This window comes from Talpa europaea, assembly GCF_964194135.1.
Source record: "Talpa europaea genome assembly, chromosome: 4".
Classification (NCBI taxonomy): domain Eukaryota; kingdom Metazoa; phylum Chordata; class Mammalia; order Eulipotyphla; family Talpidae; genus Talpa; species Talpa europaea.
In genome coordinates this window covers 57,251,939-57,275,781 of record NC_140070.1, presented here as the reverse complement: position 1 = coordinate 57,275,781, position 23,843 = coordinate 57,251,939, and the positions used below count along the sequence as shown (strand labels likewise).

Sequence of the window (23,843 nt, the reverse complement as noted above, 5' to 3'; positions counted from 1 at the left end):
AGTTGCTAGTACCATATGTTGAAATTATATTTTAAATAGTAAGTTAAATAAAATATATTATTTATCTTCATCTGTTTCTTATTTTTTTAGTGTGTGCCTTAGAATGTTTTAAATTACATATGCAACTCAAAAAACATTTTTATATTTCTGCTGACAACACTGTACTGGAATCTAATAGCACAAGAAAAATGTGACTAAGGAGAATCCAAAAGGAAAAAGAAAAGTGCATTAAACATAATTTACTTCAGATTTTACAGACAGAATTTTTTTCTAGACATGCCCAAATTACAAAAGCATACCTACAAACCTCTTATTTAAATCACAACTGACTATAATGTGAAGTCAGGAGCAAGACCATAATTTTCTTCCATTTTTCATTTTTCATAAATTTGCTTGCAGGCAAAATGATGAAGCAAAGTAGACCCAAAAAAGAAACAATGATTTTGGTAACATTTATTCAACTTTTTTGGGGTTTTTTCCAGTGAGAATTTCAGGAATGTTACACGAATCAGGACCTGCATTAGGCAATGACAACATGAAAAAGCGTGTACACAGATAGCAGAAAAAAAAAAAACCTTTAATTTTCACTCTCATACATTGAAGCAATGTTATACATAACACATAGCATCTAGCCCACTTTGCAGCCACTCTTAGCAAAGCATGCATTCAAAGACAGTGATATTTTCTCAATGGCCTACCCTATAAATAGCATAAGAAGTAAACATTAAACATGCACTTTTGAACATTATTTAACTCTAATGTATTTTGCCTATATATTTATTTAATACATATTTATTGTAATAATTATCTCATTTTTAAACTGCATTTAAGGGAATACAAGCTTATTTTCAATGCTGGAAATGAGAAGAAAATATGTTGCAGAAAACAATTGGTGTCTAGCTGGTACTGAATTACAGCTGCACTAGCTGTGCATGACATGGCTGCTGTCAGTGCAGGCACTTGTATGCAGATCACTGCTGGGCTGTCAGCTGCAGCTGCTGAAAGGTTTGTTTCAGAATTTTGGTGATAGCTGAAGATGCAGGCAGATGTTGGGAAGATGAAGTGACCAAACTGAGCAAGGCACAAGGTAAGTATATTTAAAATAATGGTAGAAATAAAGAGATTTTCAAAATGGTAAAGCAGTTCTTTGTGGAGAGCATTTGGAGTCCTGAAGATTTTTAATGTCTTCATTCTCTCAATCTACCTAGTAGCTCCAGTTTCCTATCGCCCTTTCCTTCTCTCTCTCCCTTTCTCTTTCTACTCTTCCCTCTTCTCATCCCTCTCTCCCTCCCTTCCTCCCTCTCTTTCTCTTTCCTCTCTCCCTCCCTTTCCCCCTCTCCTCTGTCCTCCATCACCCTTTTCCTCTAACTTTCAAATACACACATAAACATACAAACTACAGGATATTGAAAGATTTGTACTGTGTCATATGATGATTGAGTAAAACTTTCCACCTGCAATTTCTGTTTATTTAAAGAAAGATACTTTTAATTAACAATTGAAAGTCTGTATATGCAAAACAGGCCAGGAAAATGCCAGAAGACTAAGACATAATAACAATAGATTAGTTCAAAGAACTCCATTGAATTTAACTTTGTCTTAACTGAAGAAAATGTAAGAGTTTGACAATTTTAAAGAAATTTCTCTAAGCAAGCACAACTTTTACTTCTGTTTGGACTTTACAATGTACTGTTTTGTCCACAGGATCTCTGTGTACAAGTCCCTAAATTGAATATTTCTATGTTATCTTGAAACCTTTTAGATATGTGTTTTAGTCACATATATCTATGCTAAAGTCAATTTTATCTTCCACATGCCTAGTTTCCACTGTATCCAGAATCTGTTTCAATTTTTCTAGTCATTTGGATCACTATTATTTTAAGTAGGCTGAAAGGGGATAAAAATATCTATCTTTTATGAGCAGCCAAGGAGAGTGATTCAGTTTATCTTTCTTTAAGAAAGAATATCTTTTTTTTTTTTTTTTTTTTTTTTTTTTAAGAAAGAATATCTTAAGTTATTTTTTTTTTCTTTTATAGATCAACAAAGTAAAGGAAAATTACACATGTATATGTGAAAAAAAATATGCTCATTTGAATGATATTTTACTGATTCTAATTAGTTTTTGCTTTCCGGTGAGAGAATAAGTTACATAATTTTATTTTCAAGAAGTAGAAACTGATTCATGATTTAAAAAAAAAAAATCGTGTTCCTGAATTGTGATACTGCAATAGAATACACATTCCCCCAGAATGGAGATCATACCCTCACATCATTAAACTATGATGTTTAATGTTATGCACATAGAAAGATTAATAAATGTTTGTTGAATGAATGAATGATACCATCAAACTGACAGGTTTGAACAAGATAACAAAGAAATGCACATAGAAAAGACATTTCCAAATTGTGGATAAATGACTATTGAAATAGGAGTTGCAAATTTTCAGGGAAGAAATACCTAAGTCTACATTAGGGGACTGGATATTTTATATTTAACTGTATAGTTATAAATCAAACATTTATAATAATATTTCTATTTCCATTGTTGTTTTGTTATTTAGTTAGCTAGTTATAGTCCCTGACTTGATACACAGTGAATTTTAGTATGGGATATCATAAATCTGGAAATAATATTTATGCATAGAAACACATGGCTTAAGCTCTACATAACAGCTAATAGCAGATTCACATTTTAGCAGATCACACATGAATGTCACTAAATTATAGTTCATTTGTACATCATTCCCTTCCCATGGTAGTTACTTTTATAGACTTTTTAATAAAATTTGCTATTAATTATTCTTTCATGATACAGTATGATAGGAGCTGCTAAAAACATAAGCACAAAGTTGTTTATATAATCAATAGTGTAATTAAGACCTGTGGACACTTCCTTCTCATCAGGTAATATTTGGGACTCCCGTACTTAATTTCCTATTATACTGACTAAGCAGATGTTGGAGAGGATATGTGGACATAAGAACACTTATCTACTGTATTTTGGGGAATGTAAAGCGGTGCAAATGCATTGGGGATCAATTCAGTGACAGCTAGTAAAGGCAGTTATCATCATACACATAAAACAGTATTTTTATTTCTGGATAAGTACCTTAAAGGAACTGCTGCACATTTGCAGGACCATTGTCTTACACAATGGAAACAACTGAAAAATATAGCAAATGACCAAAATTGTATTCATAACAATAATGTGCTCTCGATGAAAATGAATGCAATTTTATGCATTATTGTAAGTTTTAAAAATATATTATTTAAGTGAATAAAATATATTATTTAGAATCTCACCTAAAATAACTACATAAATCAAGAAAATAATTTCTTATCCCATATATATTTGAATATATATGTGTATATATATACATATATTTGAATATATACGTGTGTATATATATATATATGTGTGTGTGTATATATATATATATGCATATAAGTTTTGAAGACACATCCTTGTATAATAAAACTGGGGTAGAATAACCATAAAACTAATGAAATATTTCTAAAGCCAATTCATCTCAGTCCACAGTCCTTGGTCTTTCCCCAAAACTCCAGGTTTACAACTTTTTACAGTCCTTATCTTTTTCCCAGAGGATGCTATCTGGTGCATATTGCTGTCTGTTTTTGCCTTACTTTGTTTAATAACAGGTAACATTTTTTTTCCAGTCACTATATAGATATAAATAAATTATTAGGCTTTCCCTTTATATAGACAGACAACTTGGGGGAACTACCCTCTCAGTTTCAGAAATCGTTGGTCAAATATCTACCCATTTAATAATTAAATAAAGGAGAATTTGTGAACAAGGTAAAACTGAATGCATGGACCTTCAGAAACAACTGTGCTATGCGTCTTGTAAAAAGACTAAAACTGAAGAAAGGGGAATATAAAATCTCCTTTCAGAGGTGACCTAGACAGAAAATGAAGAACATCGTCAGTGAAGAAGCAGCTCATCATCAGAGCAGAGGCTGGACACAGGGAATCTCTTAGGGGTTCCCTGGGAAGGGGCAGGCCAGGTGATCCTAGGTTTTCTGATATTCATTTCTAAGTTTAATTTTTTGTGCTGTAATCCTAGTATTTTATTTTCAGGCCTTGGGCTCTCTATCGGAGCATGCTACCTCTCATAGTGTGTATGTTGTAGAATCAGGGAATAAAACAGAAGATGCAGGTTGATAGCAAAGTGAAATTGATTCTCCCTGGAAAAGTTAAGGGCTTCGTGGCACAGAGCTCATAGGTTAGTGTGAACATTTTAAGTATCGAAGAATGGTCCTGGATTTTCTGTAGAAGTAACGGTTTCAGGAGAGAAGGACTGAGAGTACTGTGAAGGTAAAGCTGAATTACAGCAGCAACAACAACAGAAGGGGTGAGGACAGCTCCTGGAGTAACATGCTTAAACTATGTGAGTGCTCATGCACAGGACACATAAAGAAAAGTTTTGTGAGCCACTCCTGAGAAAGGATGGGAAATAGAAGAGAATGAAGGGAAAGGAAGCTTCAAATTGGTATCTGCTGGGCTCTTAAAAAGAAAAAGGAATGTTGCTGTTTTCTTTGATAGGACAGAGGGATAAAGCATATAGAAAGAAATAGGAAGTCCCGCCACTTCACCAAGTTACATGACATGAAAATCTTTGTTACAAATGAAATATTAAAATAAATGTTAAAGTATTTAGTATTAAAATACTAAAATTTTAATATTATACGAGCAAACTAGGTGACCATCAGTCATATGGTCATTTCCAAATACATAAATGGTTGGCCTTATATAGACCAAAATATAAATTCAATTCACTTTGATTTTTACATTATATTTGTTGATCTGTAGAAAATAAAAGTTAATGAATCACTTAAAACCATAAATGAAAACACTGTATTTGATAGTATTAAGCAAAACTTGGTTTCATTGTATTAAAGATTTTCCAAATTCCCAAAACCAACATTTAGAAAACATAAAATATAATTTAAAAATATTAATCATATTATGCAACTTTTTTTGCAAATAACAACTCAACAGCAGTTTTTTCCAACATTTCATAACTAGACAAAAAGAACAAAAAGAAGCATCTCTTCACCAACTAAGAAACATCTGAACATTTGGCTATCTACACACAAGACCGACTTTATAATTTTTCATGACTATCTACGCCTTCTAAGGCAAATTAGCTATTTTCAGAAGTGGACAGATATTGCTGATGAAATTGGTAAGTTCAACTTTTGCAAACCTGCATCCAGTACAATTGTCTTGGTGAAAAAGACTCCAGTCATCTGGTCAACTGCAATATAAACTATGAGATATCTAGTCTAAGTTGTAGCATTTCATTTATTCATTTATTTATTATGCAGTTCAGTTAAAATTCACCTGTATGTTTTGATTAACCTAAAACAGTTATTGATGTTTATGATTTCAAATGGCTCTGACTCATTAAATTCAACTGAAAATGAAAATAAAGATATATTTATATTCATAAATAAGAATACATCTACTCCTGTTTGTTTGGTGTAAAAAAAGGGAATAGGAAAATACCCTGAGAGTAAAATAAGAATAATGATGTTCATATACTTTCAAAATATGATAATTATATTTAGAAATGCTAGTAATTTACACATGCTGAGCTATATTATCATAGATTCTGGCATAAGACATATCTAGAAATTAGAGAATATTTTCCAAAGTAACAAAAATTTTAAAAGTACATACTTCAAATAAAAAAACAAAAAACTAAAGGAACAGGCCTCTTAAAATAATTGCTATGTATTTTCTTGTCTGGTGTTTATTATCTAAAAGTTTCTTTTTCTTTCCAACACCCAAGATATGGCTTCTGAGCAGTGTTTACCTTTGGTGTTAGCTTGGTCTCCCCCTCTTGTCCAAACAGATAAAATCGAGCCCACTGGAAACAGCAAGGCACTCCCTTCCTCTGTTATTTGTAAGTTGACATCAAGTAGAGAAACACCTTCTGTAGTTTCATGCATGCTGTGTTTTCTCTCCTTGCTGAAAAAAGAAAAGCCTTTTCTTTTAACCTGGCTGCCTTTGAAGAAGTGACTTAGACATCTTCATGGCCTCTAAAGGTAAGAGAAAATATAACCAACTTACAAAGTTTTCCTTATAATATGATTAGAAATAGAGTTGCAGGGGTTCAGGTTTATATTTAAAATATGCCATTTATCACTTTTGAGCATTGAAATTTTAATACCAAGGAGCATGTTTCAGAATTTGAAAGAAAAAAAAAAACAATACTCTCTTTGCTATAAAAGTTAAGATGTAAGCAATGTTTTAGTTATCATAAATATAAACAGAGAATTGCTAAGAAAAAATATATAAGAAAAATTATAACGGTAATATTTAATGCCAAACATAAGGACAGATTTATACTGCAAATTTAAAGGGATTTGAAGTTTTGTTTCAACTCCCTTAAGTTGTATAAATATCATTAGTATTATTTCACTTTTAAAGAACTCAAAAGACAAGATATGTGGATTTTTTTAAGATACTGAGTTGCAGTCTCACTAAAACATTTGTGAAATTATGTAAAAAATGAAATTATAATGTGTTCTTATTCTATTATTAGAACAAATCATTAAACACTACACTATAATGAAAAGTTTTAGCATGCAGAATAATGATTGGTATAATTGGTGGAAACCTTTTAGCCTAATTACAACTAAGATAATATGGTCCACCAAATTATAATATCCTAAATTAATGATCCATTCAAAGAAAGTGAAAATACACTTTTGGGCACTACTTTGTATAGAACAAATGAGGTAATCTTTTCATCTTTCATCAACATTTAATTTATACCAATCCCTGAGTATCATTGGAAAAGCACGAATTGTAAAATATATACATGAAATAACAAATTGAATTTTAATGTGTTGCTTCATTTATATAATTGAACACACAAAAAAATATATTGACAAGTATTTTCATTTAAGAATGACACTTTGTCCAAAACACTTCATCAATTTATAAAATAAGAGATACAGCAACAACTGCACCCTGTAAGGTAAAGAGTTGCAGAGGATGTGAAATATTTATAAGCTAGTAATACATTTTTAAAAGAGTAGATAGGAATTCAAAGCCGGATAGAAATTCAAAGGAGTTCCTTCTTCATCTGGTGGTCTGAGTCTTTGAAGAAACTTGTGACTAGAAAGGACTATTATCAAAATATAACTAATGTAAAAAAAAAAAGTTCAGTAAAGATAAGGACTCAAGACTAAACTTAGAGGTAAAACTTCATGTGAAAGACTAATACACCTTCTGTAACCAACTCAAAATATTTAACATGTAGCTGTTAAAGACCTTAAATATAAAATACTATATAAAATAAGTGAAAATAAAGCTTCATTTTGAAATTGATACCTGGTTTGAGGGAACAAGTCAGGTTATCATCATATTTTATCTAAAATATTTTTGTGGATATCATATTTAAAATATATTTAAAGGCATCTTGTACAGTATCATGATGCTCTTCATTCCATCAAATTGTGTTGGCAATTGGCATTTTATCAGGGAATACAGGCATTGAAATTTTCACATTTCATAGGCACCACTAAGCCAAAAGACAGCAAGCATATTGAATGTCATTAGAACTGAATAAATATTTGTGGTATCTGGCGCCCATGGTTTAGTACAATTAAATACAATTTAAGAACAGCTTGACCTCAAACCCTAAGTTTGACAAAAACAGGAGTTTCCTGGATGATCTACATTGAAGAGGAGTTATCCCTATATATTAGTGCAAAGTGAACTGGTAGCCCCGAAGAGAAAGTGATCTCAGAAATGTGGTCCCCAAAGTCTCCAGCTGAAATCCCTTCATCCTAGATTGCCAAGTAAAGATTTTGGATGTGATCTCCTCTGGGTCCCAAGAGTATTCATGTCCCTAAACCTGCTGTGAGGCCTGAGGACCTATAGACATGGTCAGGAATGTAAAGCCACCTGTCAAACACTCAAATCTATTGCATTTTGTTGTAGTCATCATAGCAATAGGTTAAAACTGGAATAATATACTAAACTTTTTAGCAATAAATTTGACGAGAATGAATCGAATTTACCAGATACTATAGGAAATTGATCTCTACATGTGATTTTTTTAAAATGAAAGGATATCATGTATACAGTAAGGTTTATATAGAGCACCAAACTTAGACTTTATAGTAAGTAATCACCAAGATCAAGAGATAAAACATTTCTGGCATCTCATAAAAGTCCCCCTTTGGTCAGTAGTCATGCTCCTCCATTCCTAAGTTGAACAGCCATTATAAAATTTAATATTATGAACTAGCTTCCCCCAGATCATACTTTCCCTCTGATGTTGTTTCTGTCAACTGGGAAAACATGACAAGGCTAAAAAGAAACAATAATATGAATTTAGAATCTTAGGTTTACATATTAGGGAGCATATTTGCAGTCCAAATTGTGCCTCATTAAGGAAATTTTCATGAGCAAAATAATATGGGAAGAAGGTAGCATTGAAAAACCTTTTTAATCAATAATTAAGGTTTGTTATATATTATATTAATTATAGTCATTGACTTTTAATCAAATTGACTTTGATTACTAGAAGAGAAGTAAAAATGTATCTTGCAGAGTTTTTGAAGGAGGTTGTGCCTATCTAGAAACCAGTTATTGCAGGTGAGTAAATAGTTTTCAAAAGTTAAAAACTTAGTAAGATTTAATTTGAGCACAGGTGAAGTCCATTAGTCTGACTCAAACATCCCTCTTCACAGTTCTTTGAAAGTCAATGAAAGGAGTGCTCTCACATTAATGCTGGAGAAGATGTTGTCTACCTTTTATTATTTTCTGGTTGTTATTGTGATATTGGCCAGTGACTCTTCTTCAAATTCTTACCTGATGTTGACAGAGTCTTCCCTCAGTTTACTGCTTGGGCTTCCACTCAAGCCCTTTTTTCAAGAGCAAGAGACATGCAGAGCCTATGATGTATGTGTCTGCCCAGATTTAAGAAAAATTCAGGGTGGGGTCTTTGTGGGAGGGAGACATGTGTGTGTGTGGGTGGGGGTTTCAAGTGACAAATTTATTTTCACGTGGTCCTCATCCTACCACCTATCCAAATTCTAAATGTTAAAAACCAATACAAATTTAGGGATGCATGTGGGATTATTGCTACATCCTTTAGGTTAAATATATAAAGGAACCATCTTGCAGTTATCTCTCGCTGACACCACATGTACACACAACCATAACAAGTTTATCAATGCCAGAAACAGTTTATGCTGGTGTCCAGAGGAATATTGCTTGGATTGCTTATATTCCTTCACCAGTTTTTATTTATTATATGTATTTTTTTCTTTAGTTGCTTTCCTGATGCTCATCTAGGCTATACTTTTGTTCACTTAATAATGGGGGACTTACTATTTCCAACAGCAACTAAGTTGATTTTTCAAATTAATATTTAGAGATTTAAAAGAGTCAATAACTCTCCTCACACAGCCCTCTTATATGGATTTTAGTGTCAGTCCTGAAGAAAGGCCAGTCTAATATATTGTGAATTTTATAGATGCTACTCCAATTTTAGTATGTGTACAAATATTTGTGCAGCTGATATAACTTACTTTCTTATATTAATTTAGAACCAGATTCCTGTCTTCCCCATTCATGTATTTTTAGGTAGTCTGAATTGTTTGTCTTTATAATATACATTTAATATTAGAAAATACCTTCCTGTAAGCTTACTCCCTATGCTCAATCTAAACAGCATATCATTGATAAACTCAGTGAATACATGTGAGAATGTTTATATTTTATGGACTAATTAAGATTAGAAGTAAAAACTGATAATCCTCTTTAAAAAATGGCATCTAATATGCCCAAGTGGCAGCCATGTGAGAAGAAAAAGGAAAAATAATTGTAGAAAGCTTATAATTCATAATTATTAGCAAAATAATTTTTCATGTACCACTTAATAGAATTTTTGCATATCATTGCAAAAGCTCCAGTTTGATGCAAGGTATATAAAAAATCTAGAAATGTCAATCTAAGAGATAATTGAAATAGCCACATTTTTATTAAGCTATAATGCAGAAAATTTATTGTTTCTTTAAAAATCACAGTGGGTCTCCATGGTGGCCTAGGGGGTTAAGACTCAGTGCTGTTATTGCTACTGCCTAAGTTTGCCCTGGTCAGGGAGCTAACCCACATAGGGTACAGCAGACCTCTCCTGTCTCGCCCACTGCTCCCCTCAGCAGTGTATTTCAGTAGATCTGCCTGTTCTGCTCCCTGCTCCATCTCTGATGAATCCTCTCACTGTCCCCCTCCCCCACAGATCTTTTGCCTACACCTCAATTCATCTATGCAAAAAATAAATAAATCTTTAAAAAAATCATACTATTATGTTAATATTTTTCTATTATAATATTGGGTGAGATACAAAGGGATTCACACTGTCAAAATGTTTGATGTTTTTGTGAAAATACAAATCATTGCTCAATTGGATATTATAAAATCTTTAAAAAGCTTATAAATTAGTTATGAATATTCTCATATTATATAGAACACAATCATTTATGAAAGTATAGCCCCAGACCAACAGCATTAGCTTAACTGGGAATTTATTTGAAATGCAAATTCTCAAGATCACCCCTCAACCCAAATACTGAATCAGAATCTCTGGAGGAGGATCCAACTTTCTTCCATGTCATTGGGATGTAGGCTAAAAAGTATAAGAACCACTCATTTAAAATGAAAAATAATAAATAGTATGATTGATACAAGACAGAAGATGTCCTTGGAAATTATAAGGACACTTGTAATATGTGGGGGATGGGGAATATGCTTTGAAAGTCATAAATGTAATTCAAAGGTTATCTATTCCCTTATATCACTTAATTTTCTTTTCTAGCTTATAATTCTTTAACTTATCGAACAGTTTTATATGACTACAAATAATACATTTTCTGAAATCGTTAATTTTGTCCATATTCAAGTTTTCCTCACAGTATTACTTTCATATTGCTTTTTTTGATCAGAGGGGTCAAGTAGTGGTGTCAATGAATAGAGAAAATTAAAAAACCTTCCTACCATGAGAAGCAGCAGAAAATAATCTACCCTCTAAAATAAGATGTAATAAATATTATTAAAAAATACTAAATGAAATGCCCTAAATTCAAAGATGGCCTGATATTTTAATTCTATTGCAGATGGACAGAAACAATGGAGTAGAGGTCTACCTGGATTTCTTCCTGGAGCACCAGACCCAGATCACAGTCTTCCCGTCTCACCTTCTGGTCCAGGGAACCAAGCATGGCAGCCGGACCAGTCTCTGCCTAGCAGTCCCCCACCTGGTCTTGAATATTTAAGCCAGGTGTTTTGCTTTTGTTTCATTTTATTTTTTAATCTCTATTTCTACAAATGTTTTTCCTTTAAATGAATACAGACTTAGTTACTTGCTTGTCAACCAAGTTTGAAGTACTTCAACAAATAACTTATTGAAGTCAGAAAAACATGAAATTTAATTTTTTGTTTGTTTCTATGATTTGGAGAAAAATTGTTTTCTTTTATTAGAATTTCTATTTTCCATATTTATTTGACAGAGTGGCAAAACTAAACATTTTTGATTTAGCAATTTAGCACATTTATCTTCCTTCTACTCATAGCTCAAGGTGACAGTGACTTTATCCTCCAGGGATTCCCTAATATGTTTAGTCACCTATAACTGTAAAATATTGAGTTGTTGTTATAATCAAATTATATAAGAAGCATAAAACTTAGTCCCACTCACCCAAACATTCTGCAATGTTATTGACAAGGCAAAAAAACATGTTGACAAAATTGATAAAACCCTGATATGCACACAATAGTAAAAGGTGGTGTCTAAAGAAAAATTAAGGCAGAAGTACTCAGGAGAGATTCCACAAGGAGCGGAACATTTGTCTTCCAATGATTCCCAAAATGTGGATGAAAATCCAGCTGGAAGTTATCAAGTTAGCAGTAATTATTCTTTGATACTTTCTCCAAGACAATTTGCTTGAAAGATGGAATTGTTGTTAGATATAGTCACTGTGCCAGTCATTAGAGGGTAAGAAATGAATCAAATTTTGTAATAAGACAATCAAGAAGTGACATCTGAATTATATGGCACATAAACAGCAGTTGATATTTATGTATTATTGTTGCTTTTTATTTTATACTAGAAAAGATTAGACATACACTTACACTAATATTGAGATGTCAGCACATCTGCTGCAATTTTCAGCTTGTTTGGCATTCTTTCAAACTATAAAGTCTATCTCCTTTATCAAAATCAAATCTCTGTGTTAATTCCCTTAAGGTACAAGAAATTTCTGTTATGCCTGATAGGGTTTAAGCTGCATGCAGCATATGTTCCTGGGAAAATGTTTATAATTGCAGATGCCTTCTCCAGAAACCCACTGGCAGACAAATGTACATTAGAGACTGGAGAGCTCAGGGAGATATGTAAAAGAGCTGGAAAATCTAGCCCACTATCTTCCATCTGCAGAAAGGATCAGCTGTAATAGCTGACTAGAGTTGATTAACTGCTGCAAGCTGTTTGGGAATGTTGTCAGACAAGGTTTTGCCAAGTATAAAAGTGATATACCAGTGCCAGAGGGCTGGGGTTTGATGATCACATATGGTCATCACATATCCTTCTTCCATCCATGAATGATGACACACCCAGAGCCAGATGCTTGACATGAGTACATTTTCTTCAAGCTCAGTAAATAGAGATATGAACCTATTGGCTTCATCTAAAATGAAGTAAATTTTTAAAAAGATATACCTCTGGTAATCTTTTTCAGAAAACAAAAATATGTCACAAGCTGGTGAATATTTTACTTCAAAGGGAAAGATAATATACTCGCTTTATACTAAAAGAGCACTGATGGGCTTTAAGAGAGTGTACATATAGCAGGGGTTGTAAAAGACATATAAAATTAATTTTATGTGCTAATTGTTGTCTAAAAATCATACAAATCAAATAAAATAACCAACATTTGGAAATAAAACATTCTTCAAAAATAAACAGGAGATATACCAAAAAATTCATCTAAATTAAAATCAGAGTGAAATTTATAAAATCATCTATTCTTTCTTAACCAAGTCCATCTGATGACTACAGAAATTTTTGTTTCCATAAACAACTTGAAAATAAATTCATGTATATGTGTTATATGTGTGTGTGTGTGTGTGTGTGTGTAATGCTGTTGTTCATATAGATTAAATCTAATTAACTTAAATTAAATCTAATAATAAAACATAGATTATTTTTCTAGATTGGCTTATCGTGTTCACAATAGTCAATAACATTTTTTCATAAATGCCAATGGATAATCTTTGTAATTTAGTCATCTATAGGTAAAAGTAGTGAATTAGAGTCTACAAAGATACGTGAAAAGATCCAATTTCCTTTGATACAGATGTTAAGCAGAATCACTGATATTTTCAAATCTAATAATTTATACACTAAATGAATCTTCATGCTATATATTCAACATTATCATTGAATTTCATTTTGTAGCCTTCATACTTAAGGAGAACTTTACTTGCTCTGACACCTGAATATATAATCCAATCTATTTAAGGCTTCCAACAATTCCTAGTCCATCCATTAATGTTCCAGAGCCTACTTAAGGAAATTACAAAGACAACCAAACACAAGATCCTCAAATCCAGAAAATTGCCCGCCCTCCGAGACAAATCAAATGTTATTACAGGGTGTGGGTAAGTAGAAGAGAAGAGAAAATAGGGAAGAATGGTACTCAGAATTTCCAAAGTATCACTTAAAAGTTGTGTCTCACAGATCCTAAGATTAGTTTAGTGATGCTGGTATGATAAAATAGAAAACAGGTTGAAATTGGCAGCATTATGACCTGGGTTCAAATCTCAGCTTACCTATTTGTAAGCACTGTGATCTTGGGCAATTTACTTAATCTTTCTGGGATTGGTTCCTCATGTGTAATATGCAATGACATCTATCTCTCTGAAATTTTGTAAGGATTAGACAGTTTGTCAAAATATCTATCACAAACTATCTAGCACCTTAAGGTAGTCATTAAGTAAACAGCTGCTATTTTTAGATATTAGAAAAATACAGCTTCCCTTTTTATTGTGGAGTGTATCTCAATTGATAGTCGATGTATTTCAAGACTAACATTTGACACATAGCAATAACAATAACATTCAGTGTTCCTAAACTCAAGTCTTTGTCTTGTCCCCATAGTTACCCATCCCTAAATTATGTTACATCAGCCCACTGCTAGAAAACCATGGATCTCCTCTTAGAAGTTTACTTCTCACCATCCCAAGAGAACCAACAACAGTACACTACAAAACACTTAGTCTAACAAGAGCAACAAAAAAAGCTTTGCCTTGATTATTATACTAAATGTTAGAATATATTAAATCAAAAAAATTTTTTGGAAAAGCATTTTTGTGACTCTTTAAAAAAAGATGGTACGCACACTCTTTTATCAACAATAAGATTTAAATAGAGGAAATGATGTTAGTTTTACCTTCATCTCAGGCTATACAAGGAGAATGAAGTAAATAACAATAGAACAGAAATTCTGGGTTTGTGATGCCAAAGCAATACCATATATTATAAAATATATGCCTACTTCAGTTTAATAATTACCAGTGAGTATAGTATTGCAAAGGAAAAGTAAAGTGAAGAATTTTTTAAGGCAAAGGAGAAAATGAAGTATTCCAAGACATAATGATTGACATTAAAATAGTATTCATGATTCTTTGTGAATCTTCAAGTATTGAATATCAAACTTAAAAATACACAAAGAACACTTAAGAATAAGTTTTTACTATGTAGTTTTAAAAAATAATCTGTATGGTAACTTTTAATTTAATCCTCTCTCAGCAATCTCTGTAAATTAACTGCAATTCTAATTATATCAGGCAAATTTTATCATGTTGTATTTTATCATTTTGTAACATTGTTTTTTGGGGTTTTTTTGTTTGTTTGTTTGTTTGTTTTGCTTAAATTGGTATTTAGTTGGCACTAGAAGGATTTCTGTTGTGAAAGGAAAAAACCTGTAGCACAACCTCTTTCAGTTTTAACAAATATATCTCATTACTATTAGGAGTGGTTTCAGTATGACAGAGTGAAAGTAGTCAGGGCTGAAAGGAATAGCAAGGTATCAGTTCATTATTGCTTTGCTGCATTTCCTTTTAAAAATTTGGCATTTTCACACTTCTTTGGTATTATTAGTCAGCTGTTGTTCAAAAATTTTCTCAAACACTGTTTCCAACTTCTACTCTTTTATCCCATTACCACAGAAAATGTACAAATGTTAACCACAGTTCCTATTCTTATTCTGGCAATTCTGCATTAGAAGTTTAAGGGTTATTGTAATTTTTCACTTTCATTTCAATAAAAACAGTTTATCTTCCTTTTTATCACCAAAAATTAGCTGTTTTAAAAAATGCAGCCAATAAAAAATATGAAAATCACCGAATTTCATGTAGTCTAGTAAACAAATTAATCCTATTCTCTTCAGAGATTTTCGAATGTTGTGATGTAATACTTTTTATTTCCTTTATGTCACCCTTTAACAGTTAGACCTGATCATTATACACCAGCAAGTGGAGCTTCTTGGAAGTAAGTATAATGTATGTTATACTCCCACTAATTAAAACTACTTAAAACACTTTACTTTTTTTAAAAAAGATTTATTTATTTATTTATACAAGAACCAGGGTACAGGCCAGATGCGTGGGAGGGTGTGCGGACTCACCAGAGACAGAGCGGGGAACAGAACAGGCAGACTGATGAAATACATTGCTGAGGGGAGTAGCGGGCGAGACAGGAGAGGTCCACCGCACCATGTGGGACCTTCACCCCGGCCGGTGCCGCAGATGCTGCAGACAGCTTCACAGCACTGAGCTCAACCTCCTGCGCCACCAGAGGAGGCCCAAAACACTGTACTTTTTAAAAGTTTCTTCATATCTATTTAATAAACAATAAAATTAATAGCTTAGAGTAAACTTAGATCAAAAAGTACTATGAGTGTTATAGTGGTAGTTGTGGTGTGTTGACATACATCTAAGGCGCCTACTCTCCTAAATGTGAACCTATTCTCCTAAATCATATATTGTTTTAAAGCAATGTTACCTCAATAAAAAAGAAAAATACTTGGTCTATTTTTTCTAATATAAAAGTTGAAAGTAAAATTATTAGTCAGGGGCCTCCCTGGTGGCACAATGTGTTAAGCGTCAGCACTATGAAGCTATCCAAAGCGACTGCAGTATGAATTCAGTCCCCAACCAGGGAGGTGACCCACATGGTGCAGCGGACCTCTCCTGTCTCACCCACTGCTCCCTTCAAAAGTGTATTTCAGTAGATCTGCCTGTTCTGTTCCCCACTCTGTCTCTGGTGAATCCTCTCACCACTTCATCCCCGGCCTGCACCCCAGCTCTTATATGCCTAAATAAATAAATCTTTAAAAAAATAAAATAAAATTACTAGTCTGATTCAGATAATCTTAATAGTATGAAACTCTAAATCTTTAGTAATATTGTCATTAGTAATCTAACATAAATTTCAACCTTAAATAATAAAAGATATATGATAATTAATTTCCATGGTTGCTAATAATTTGAATTTCCCTCATAATTTCAGGGCTGTCAAGCAATCTTGAGACTGACAAAAGCACATCAAAATAAAATTTCATCAATTTCATTGATTCTTCAAATAGGCAAATTTTTAATGCACACATTTACAGCTATGACTACCTGAATTCAAATTATTTGACTATATATTAATTATAAAACATTTCAAAATTGAAATAGCAGAATAGCAGAAATAAATAGATCTACATTTGTAGATATAGTATCACATAAAGATTTTTAGACAAAATCTCAGCGAATTCCAGTTGCTGTGTTCCAGTGAATTCCATAATAATGAAAGAATCATTTTTCAAGTCCTAAATTTTTCTTTATAGCATTGCTTTCTTAACTGAAAACAAGAAAGCAGGTCATATACCAAGAGTCAAACTGTATTAATTGAACACCTTTGTTCTCAGAGATTACTTTGTTTTCTATGTCTAAGTTCTCAAGTTTTAGAGCACAGAAGTAGATTTGTAAGAAGATGCCATCTATTAATAATTGATTACTGTTTTAATAGCACTTCTTTTATTCATTTAAGGGTTTGATATTAAGCAATAGCTTTATATGATGCTTTTTTTTTTTTTTTGCTTCATTAGTGATACTTGGCACTGAAACCTCTAACAAATATGAGATTAAAAACAGCTTGGGACAAAGAATTTACTTTGCTGTGGAGGAAAGCATCTGCTTCAATCGTACTTTCTGTTCCACCCTGCGATCTTGCATTCTGAAAATCACAGACAATTCAGGTAGAGAGGTGATTACAGTAAACAGACCCTTGAGGTGTAACAGCTGCTGGTGCCCTTGCTACCTACAAGAGGTTAGTCATTGGCTTTACGTGTGTTTTTTTTCCCCCCTCCTTTGGAAAGATTGGCAATTATCTTTTTAATGACTGGCATTTATTTTGTTTTATTGTTTGTTTGTTTTTAATAATCTATATGATTCTTACTTCATTTTTCATTTGTGCACAATGTATGTATTTTCATTTTGGTTATATTCCCCATACAATTGCACCCCCCCTTATTTTGACCCTAATCCTTCCTCTCCCCACCCCTCCCCACCACCCACAGTGTGTCTCTAATCCATACTTGCTTGTTGATTTTGATTTTTACTTTGCATTAATTAGTCTTTTTCCCGGTCCCTTACTTAAGTTTTCTAAATTCCTGCTATGAGTGAGACCATCCAGTATTTTTCTTTTTCTTTCTGACTTATTTTGCTGAGCATGATCCCTTCTAGCTCCATCCATGTTGCTGCAAACTACATGTGTTTATCTTTTTTAATTGCTGAGTAATATTCCATTGTGTGTATGTACCATATCTTCTTGATCCAGTCATCTACTTTTGGGCATTTGGGTTGTTTCCATAGCTTAGATATTGTAAATAGTGCTGCTATAAACATAGTAGTGCAGGTGCCCTTGGAATTAATGTTTCTGTGTCATTTGGGTAAATACCTAGGAGTGGAATTGCTGGGTCATATGGAAGCTCTATGTTTAGTAGGTCCAGAAATCTCCACACAGCTCTCCATAGTGGTTGGACCAGTTTGCACTCCCACCAGCAATGCAATTTGAGATCTCTATGAGCTAGAAAGAACAGGTTTTACTCTCCATATTTTATAATTATGGAACAGATGCTTAGAGAGTGGAGGTGATATACACATTTATGAAATAACATGTATTGGACTTGATCAAGGTCTCTTTAGAACCAAGTTTCTCTATTAAGACCTGGAGAGTCTGGAAGACCACAGTGCATGTTTTCTATGATCCAGCAGACCAGGTAAAGGAGGAGTCAGAGTCCCCAGTGGCTTTTTGCAGGTCTTTTTACTTAGATTACCAGGTACAAGGCAGGCAGGGGCGCTGAGGGGCTGGGCTCTCCGGCCTTCTCTCAGCTTCTGCTTCTTTTGCTTCTCTCTCGGCTTCTCTTTTGGCTTCTTCTTGGCTTCTGCTCATTCTTGTTCTTGGCGTCTCGGCTTCTAATGGCGTCCTCATGACGCCGCCCATAAAAGCCCAGTCTTAGCCCAGGTGAATCCCAACTACCTAAGCCCACACCCTATTCAAGGTGCCCGCCATCAGTCATGCATTCAGGACCGCAAGGATCCATCATCTATGCCTACTGGCGGGAGGGCAGAAAAGCCTGACATTTTTCCTTACCCTACGAGACCTCTGTATAAGTATTCTACTTTCAATGATGTGAAATGTATATTAATATGGAAGTAGATTAATCAATGATTAATATGGAAAGAGGTTAATTAGGCAAGTTTCTACATATATATGATAATTCTCATATATATTATAGGCACTTAGACAATTAACTGGTTAATTGATAAGATATCTAAGGTTCTTATACATGAAGCTAAGAATTTCTGCCCACCTATTGAGAATATTTAAGCTCAAATATACACATGATGGTATAGTCAATAAATCACAAAATATGTGACATTTGACATTTCTGACATTGATGCTTTATGTCACAGTAGTCTGGTGTCATACAAATATAAGATGCCTCTAAATATTAGTTAATAGTTTTTTAATTTGGTCAAAATCAAACCAGTTACAGTAAAAGTGATCTCAGAGCAAATTTATATAATTTCTACACTCTCTTGTTGAAACCCCCTTTGTCTACACAAGAACACTACTACAGATATGCACCTATGATGATGAAGTTACACATTAAGAAAAACTAAGATCAAATTATGAACCTCTGGTCTGATTTAAAAGAAAAGAATTTTCAAAGTTTATACTCAGCTCCATCATACTTTACAAGGACTCTGATTAGACTACATGGATATGTTATAAATTATAATGAAAAATAAAGATTCTAGGGGAATGAAGGGTACTAGAGTAAATACTAAAGACTAAAAATGTAATTACTAGTTTTGGCACTTTGAAAAAAGTAAAACAGCAATCAAATTGATGTGTGATAACTGTAACTCTACAAGTAACATTTATTTTTAACTGAACACAGATAAGATGGAAGTTCACTATCTGAAGATATTAAATTTCAAATGTATGAGGTATCTCATATGAAATATCTTCAATTCTTGAAAAATTGTTGTACTTGGAACACAAATAGCAAAGAAGTCATTGTGTGGGCTCCATTTTCTTTATGGAAGATCGAAGATAAGGATTTTTAGAGCATAGTGACAATATATTTAGAGTGAATTTGTTTCTATAAAGTATTTTTTAAAACACTGCTTTGCTTCCTTAGAAGCAAGGATTTGGAATGATTTACAGAACATGAAAATAATTTCAAAACAGTATACTCTAAGAGATAGTTGCCATAATAGTAAAATCTTACATTATCTCTTCTTACAGTTAGAAATCCAAGCCCCTCCTGGCACTACAGTTGGCTATGTTGCACAGAAATGGGACCCGTTTCTCCCTAAATTTACAATTCAAAATGCGAACAAAGAAGATATTTTGAAAATTGTTGGTCCTTGCGCAACGTGTGGCTGTTTTGGTGATGTGGATTTTGAGGTATGATTGACAAAATGAAGAAAGTTTTCACTTAGATCGTGATTTTTTTGGAATACAGCTCATTAAATGAAAAGCTTCAAATCAGGAAGTATCACTGAAATAATTTATAGAAGAATATATATGTGAAATAATATAAGGAGTACATATTGTTCATGTTTATTTTAATTCTAATTTCAATAATTCTTGTAAAATATACTAAAAAAATCTGAATTATGTGAAATTACAGTACCTATAGTATAAAGCAAGTAGCAGAGTTTAAAATGAAGTAAGTTGCATTTTTATCCTATGGTCCCAGTGGTAACACATTCTAGTTCAGATGTTATCTCAGAAGCATAAGCCAATTAAATATCACTGATTTAAAAACTCTATTCATAAACTTCATAACTTTGTTTTGTAAAACAGTCTACTCTCAAACACTTTTCTGTAAGTTGAACATTAAACACTAGTTAGTCGTAAATTCAGTCTGTAGCAATGTGAACTTTATTTCCTAGAAATGGCCTAATTTAAAGTTTATATTTATTTTTAATTCATTCATTTATTCATGCATTCACATATATTCCTCTAGGACATCCAGTTTCCATGACTACAGAGAACACTATTCACATACAATACAATGTAAGTTTTGCAAAGTGAGTAGTCCCAACTCCATCCTACTTCAGAAGGAATAGGTATAGCTTTCCTAGGAGTCAAGTATAAATATTGCCTGTTTTCAAAGAGAAACAAGACTTTAGGATGTTACTATCCGTAGTAGAGGGATATCCCAAGTAGCTTTCTTGTTTTTTTAACTTCTACTGCCATACAGAAAGTGAAAGTTTATATTAGATTACTTTCAGCCTTTGAAGTGACTCAGGGAAAGCCCGTGATTAGTTGACACAATTTAATTGTAGATCTCTAGCTAAGGACTAGAGATATTTTAATGTCAATTTATTCTGAATTTCTGTGTAATACATTAGAGTTTTTAACGCAAAAATAGGACATAGTGTTAATTATAGGAGAATATAATATACTACAATATAAAATGAGATAAAGCAATGTCTAATAATACTTGTGTCGGTAATTATAAAATCAAATAAGTTTACAAATAGTACCTAGCAATTAATTTCTTTCAAAATGCTTGAGTTCTTTCAAGAATTTACTTATTTTTTAGTGAAGAAAATAAAATTTGAAATTTTGACTTAAGGTATATTTATTCGCAGTTAAATTTCAGTCATAAAACAGGATCTAAGGTTTTGAAAAGAAAAGGATTATTTTTCATGGTTGACAATATAGTTGAGCCCGTGTCCCTGCTGCCATCTTGTGGTAGCCTGGCCTCATTTATTGCTATTATTTTTTTACCACCTATAAACAAACAAAAGCAATTATGATAGATTAGAAAACTGTTATAAAAGCAAAATTCCTGAAAAGTGAACCAGTAAGTTAAATCTACACACCTGTAATTCTATAAATGGATTAGTAATACCAAGTTGTAATTTAGAAGATGACAAATAAAATAATTCATGTTTCTCATGAAGGAAACATACTAAAAGAGTTGTAAAATCTTGTTTTGCTTTCAAATTTAACACCTCTTATTTTATTTTCAAAGGTGACCACCATTAATGAAAACCTTACAATTGGTAAGATTTCAAAGTACTGGTCGAGATTTGTAAATGACGTCTTCACAAATGCTGACAACTTTGGGATTCATGTTCCTGCAGATCTAGATGTGACAGTCAAAGCAGCGATGATTGGTGCTTGTTTTCTCTTGGTAAATATGGTCTTGCAAGAGTAGGGGTACGGTAAATCTCATTTTACACAGCATTTACCCCAAATACTAAGCTTAATGCATAGGGGGCTAGTTTGGGACAAGAAATCTTTAGAAATCAGAATGTAGGAGTCTCAATTTCTATTAGGCACCCTTCCGCGGTGACTGACTTCCTCTCTCGTCCCACTCAGCAAATGTTGAGTTGCCCTTCTCTTTCAACTTCAATTTAGAATTTCGGCTTATTTTTACTTCCAATGAAAAAATAAATGAACATAAATATGCATTATTTATCCTAGGAAAAGTTTCATTGTTTAAATATCAACAACCAGATATTCTCTTAAATGTTATATATACATAGTTTAGATAGATAGATAGATAGATAGATAGATAGATAGTTTTCTTGTCCTTCCAACAAATACATAGATAAATACAATGACAGGGATGGATGGATATGTACTAGTTTCCATTATTACAAAGATATTGTATCTTTTACTTTTCTTTTCAACTCATAATTTCATTCAGGACATTTTTTAATGCTCTGTTAATGTATATGAACATATACAGATATATATATATATATATATACACACACACACATGGGTTATTGCTCCAGAAACATTAGGGAAATTAGTGTTAATTAGTTATTTTTGTAAGAAGTAGAATTCATGGATGTTGAATGCTAGAATTTCATACTTATTAAATAGTCATGTTTCCTCAATTCCCATTTTTATCTACAAATCTAAACAATTCTTTCAGTTTTGCAGATCATCTAATATTTCTTCAATTCCATATTCTCTTCTATAACTTTGACAGAGTTTTTAATTTTCCACTTTCAGCTTACCATTTGTTTTGGCCTTTATTATTATTATGTACCATTCTTAATGTTTATATAAAAAACAGGCCATCTTAAATATGTCCTATTCATCTATTTTATGGAACAGTCTGATGGCATGCTTATATTTTTGGTTGCTGCATAGTATTCCATTGTGTATATATGCCACATTTTCTTGATCCAGCCATCTGCTTGGGGTCATTTAGGTTGTTTCCATATCTTAACTATTGTGAATAGTGCTGCAATAAACATAGGAGTACAGGTTTCCTGTTGAATTAATGTTTTTGTGACCTTTGGCTAAACTCCTACACGTGGAATTGCTGGGTGATATGGTAGCTCCATTTTTAGTAGTTTGATGGTCCTCAAGCTTTCCAAATATGTTGGATCATTTTATGGCAAAAAATGTACTTTCAGTAATTCCCTTTGCACTATAAATTAGAGAAGCAATAATGTAGATAATACTCCAATCATCAGAAAAGATTCTTTTAACTCCAGTGTCTGATGGAGAAACATAGGCAATGGAATTATCTAACAACTCAATATATTTTTTATTTATGCCATAAAATAATAAAGCTCTTGATTTATTTGGCCTATATAAACTTACAGTTTCCTGCCTATATTATGAAGATAAATTCCTGACTTCTATGTATAATTTTATAGGAAAAATTGTTGTTATTTTTTTAATACTGTCTACATTTTATTACCCTGTAGTGAGAGATCTTTAGGAAGGTGCCAGTGTGAGGTTATTCCTTGATCCAAAACACAATTCACAAGTACTTCCTACTTTTGAATCTACTCTGGTTCAAGGTTAACACACCACAGACCACAGCTCTGCTACATCATGTTCCTTCTGGTGTAGTTTCCAATAATTCCTCAGGTGACTGACTAAGTGCTAACTACACACCAATAATATAGCTTATTATTTAAAAAAACTAACTAAAAACAATGAAGTCTATTGTAACTTCCTGCTGGAATTTTATGTAACTGACAAAAAAATAATTCTAAAAAGTAAATTTATCATTTACTTCTACTAATAAATGACATATTGGTAGATCACCACTGGGAAACATAACTGATACATATAATTAAAGCTTACACTTGAGACTCTTGATCCTCATATTGCCTTTTTTGTATTTATTCAAATTATTTATTTGTAGGATTTTATGTTCTTTGAACATTCACTGGCTGGATTATAACA

General features: G+C 32.6%; 1 protein-coding gene across 1 annotated transcript; it reads left to right on the top strand.

The window, feature by feature from the left end:
- Positions 1 to 937: 937 nt before the first annotated feature.
- LOC311170231 (phospholipid scramblase family member 5-like) lies at positions 938 to 23,841 on the top strand (the record flags this gene model as incomplete). Its single annotated transcript, XM_084232618.1, has 9 exons — positions 938 to 1,005; positions 5,164 to 5,210; positions 5,883 to 5,933; positions 11,164 to 11,327; positions 15,554 to 15,596; positions 17,200 to 17,420; positions 19,911 to 20,072; positions 21,655 to 21,816; positions 23,803 to 23,841. 9 exons carry the CDS (start codon positions 938 to 940, stop codon positions 23,839 to 23,841), a joined length of 957 nt encoding a protein of 318 aa, XP_084088744.1.
- Positions 23,842 to 23,843: the final 2 nt, after the last annotated feature.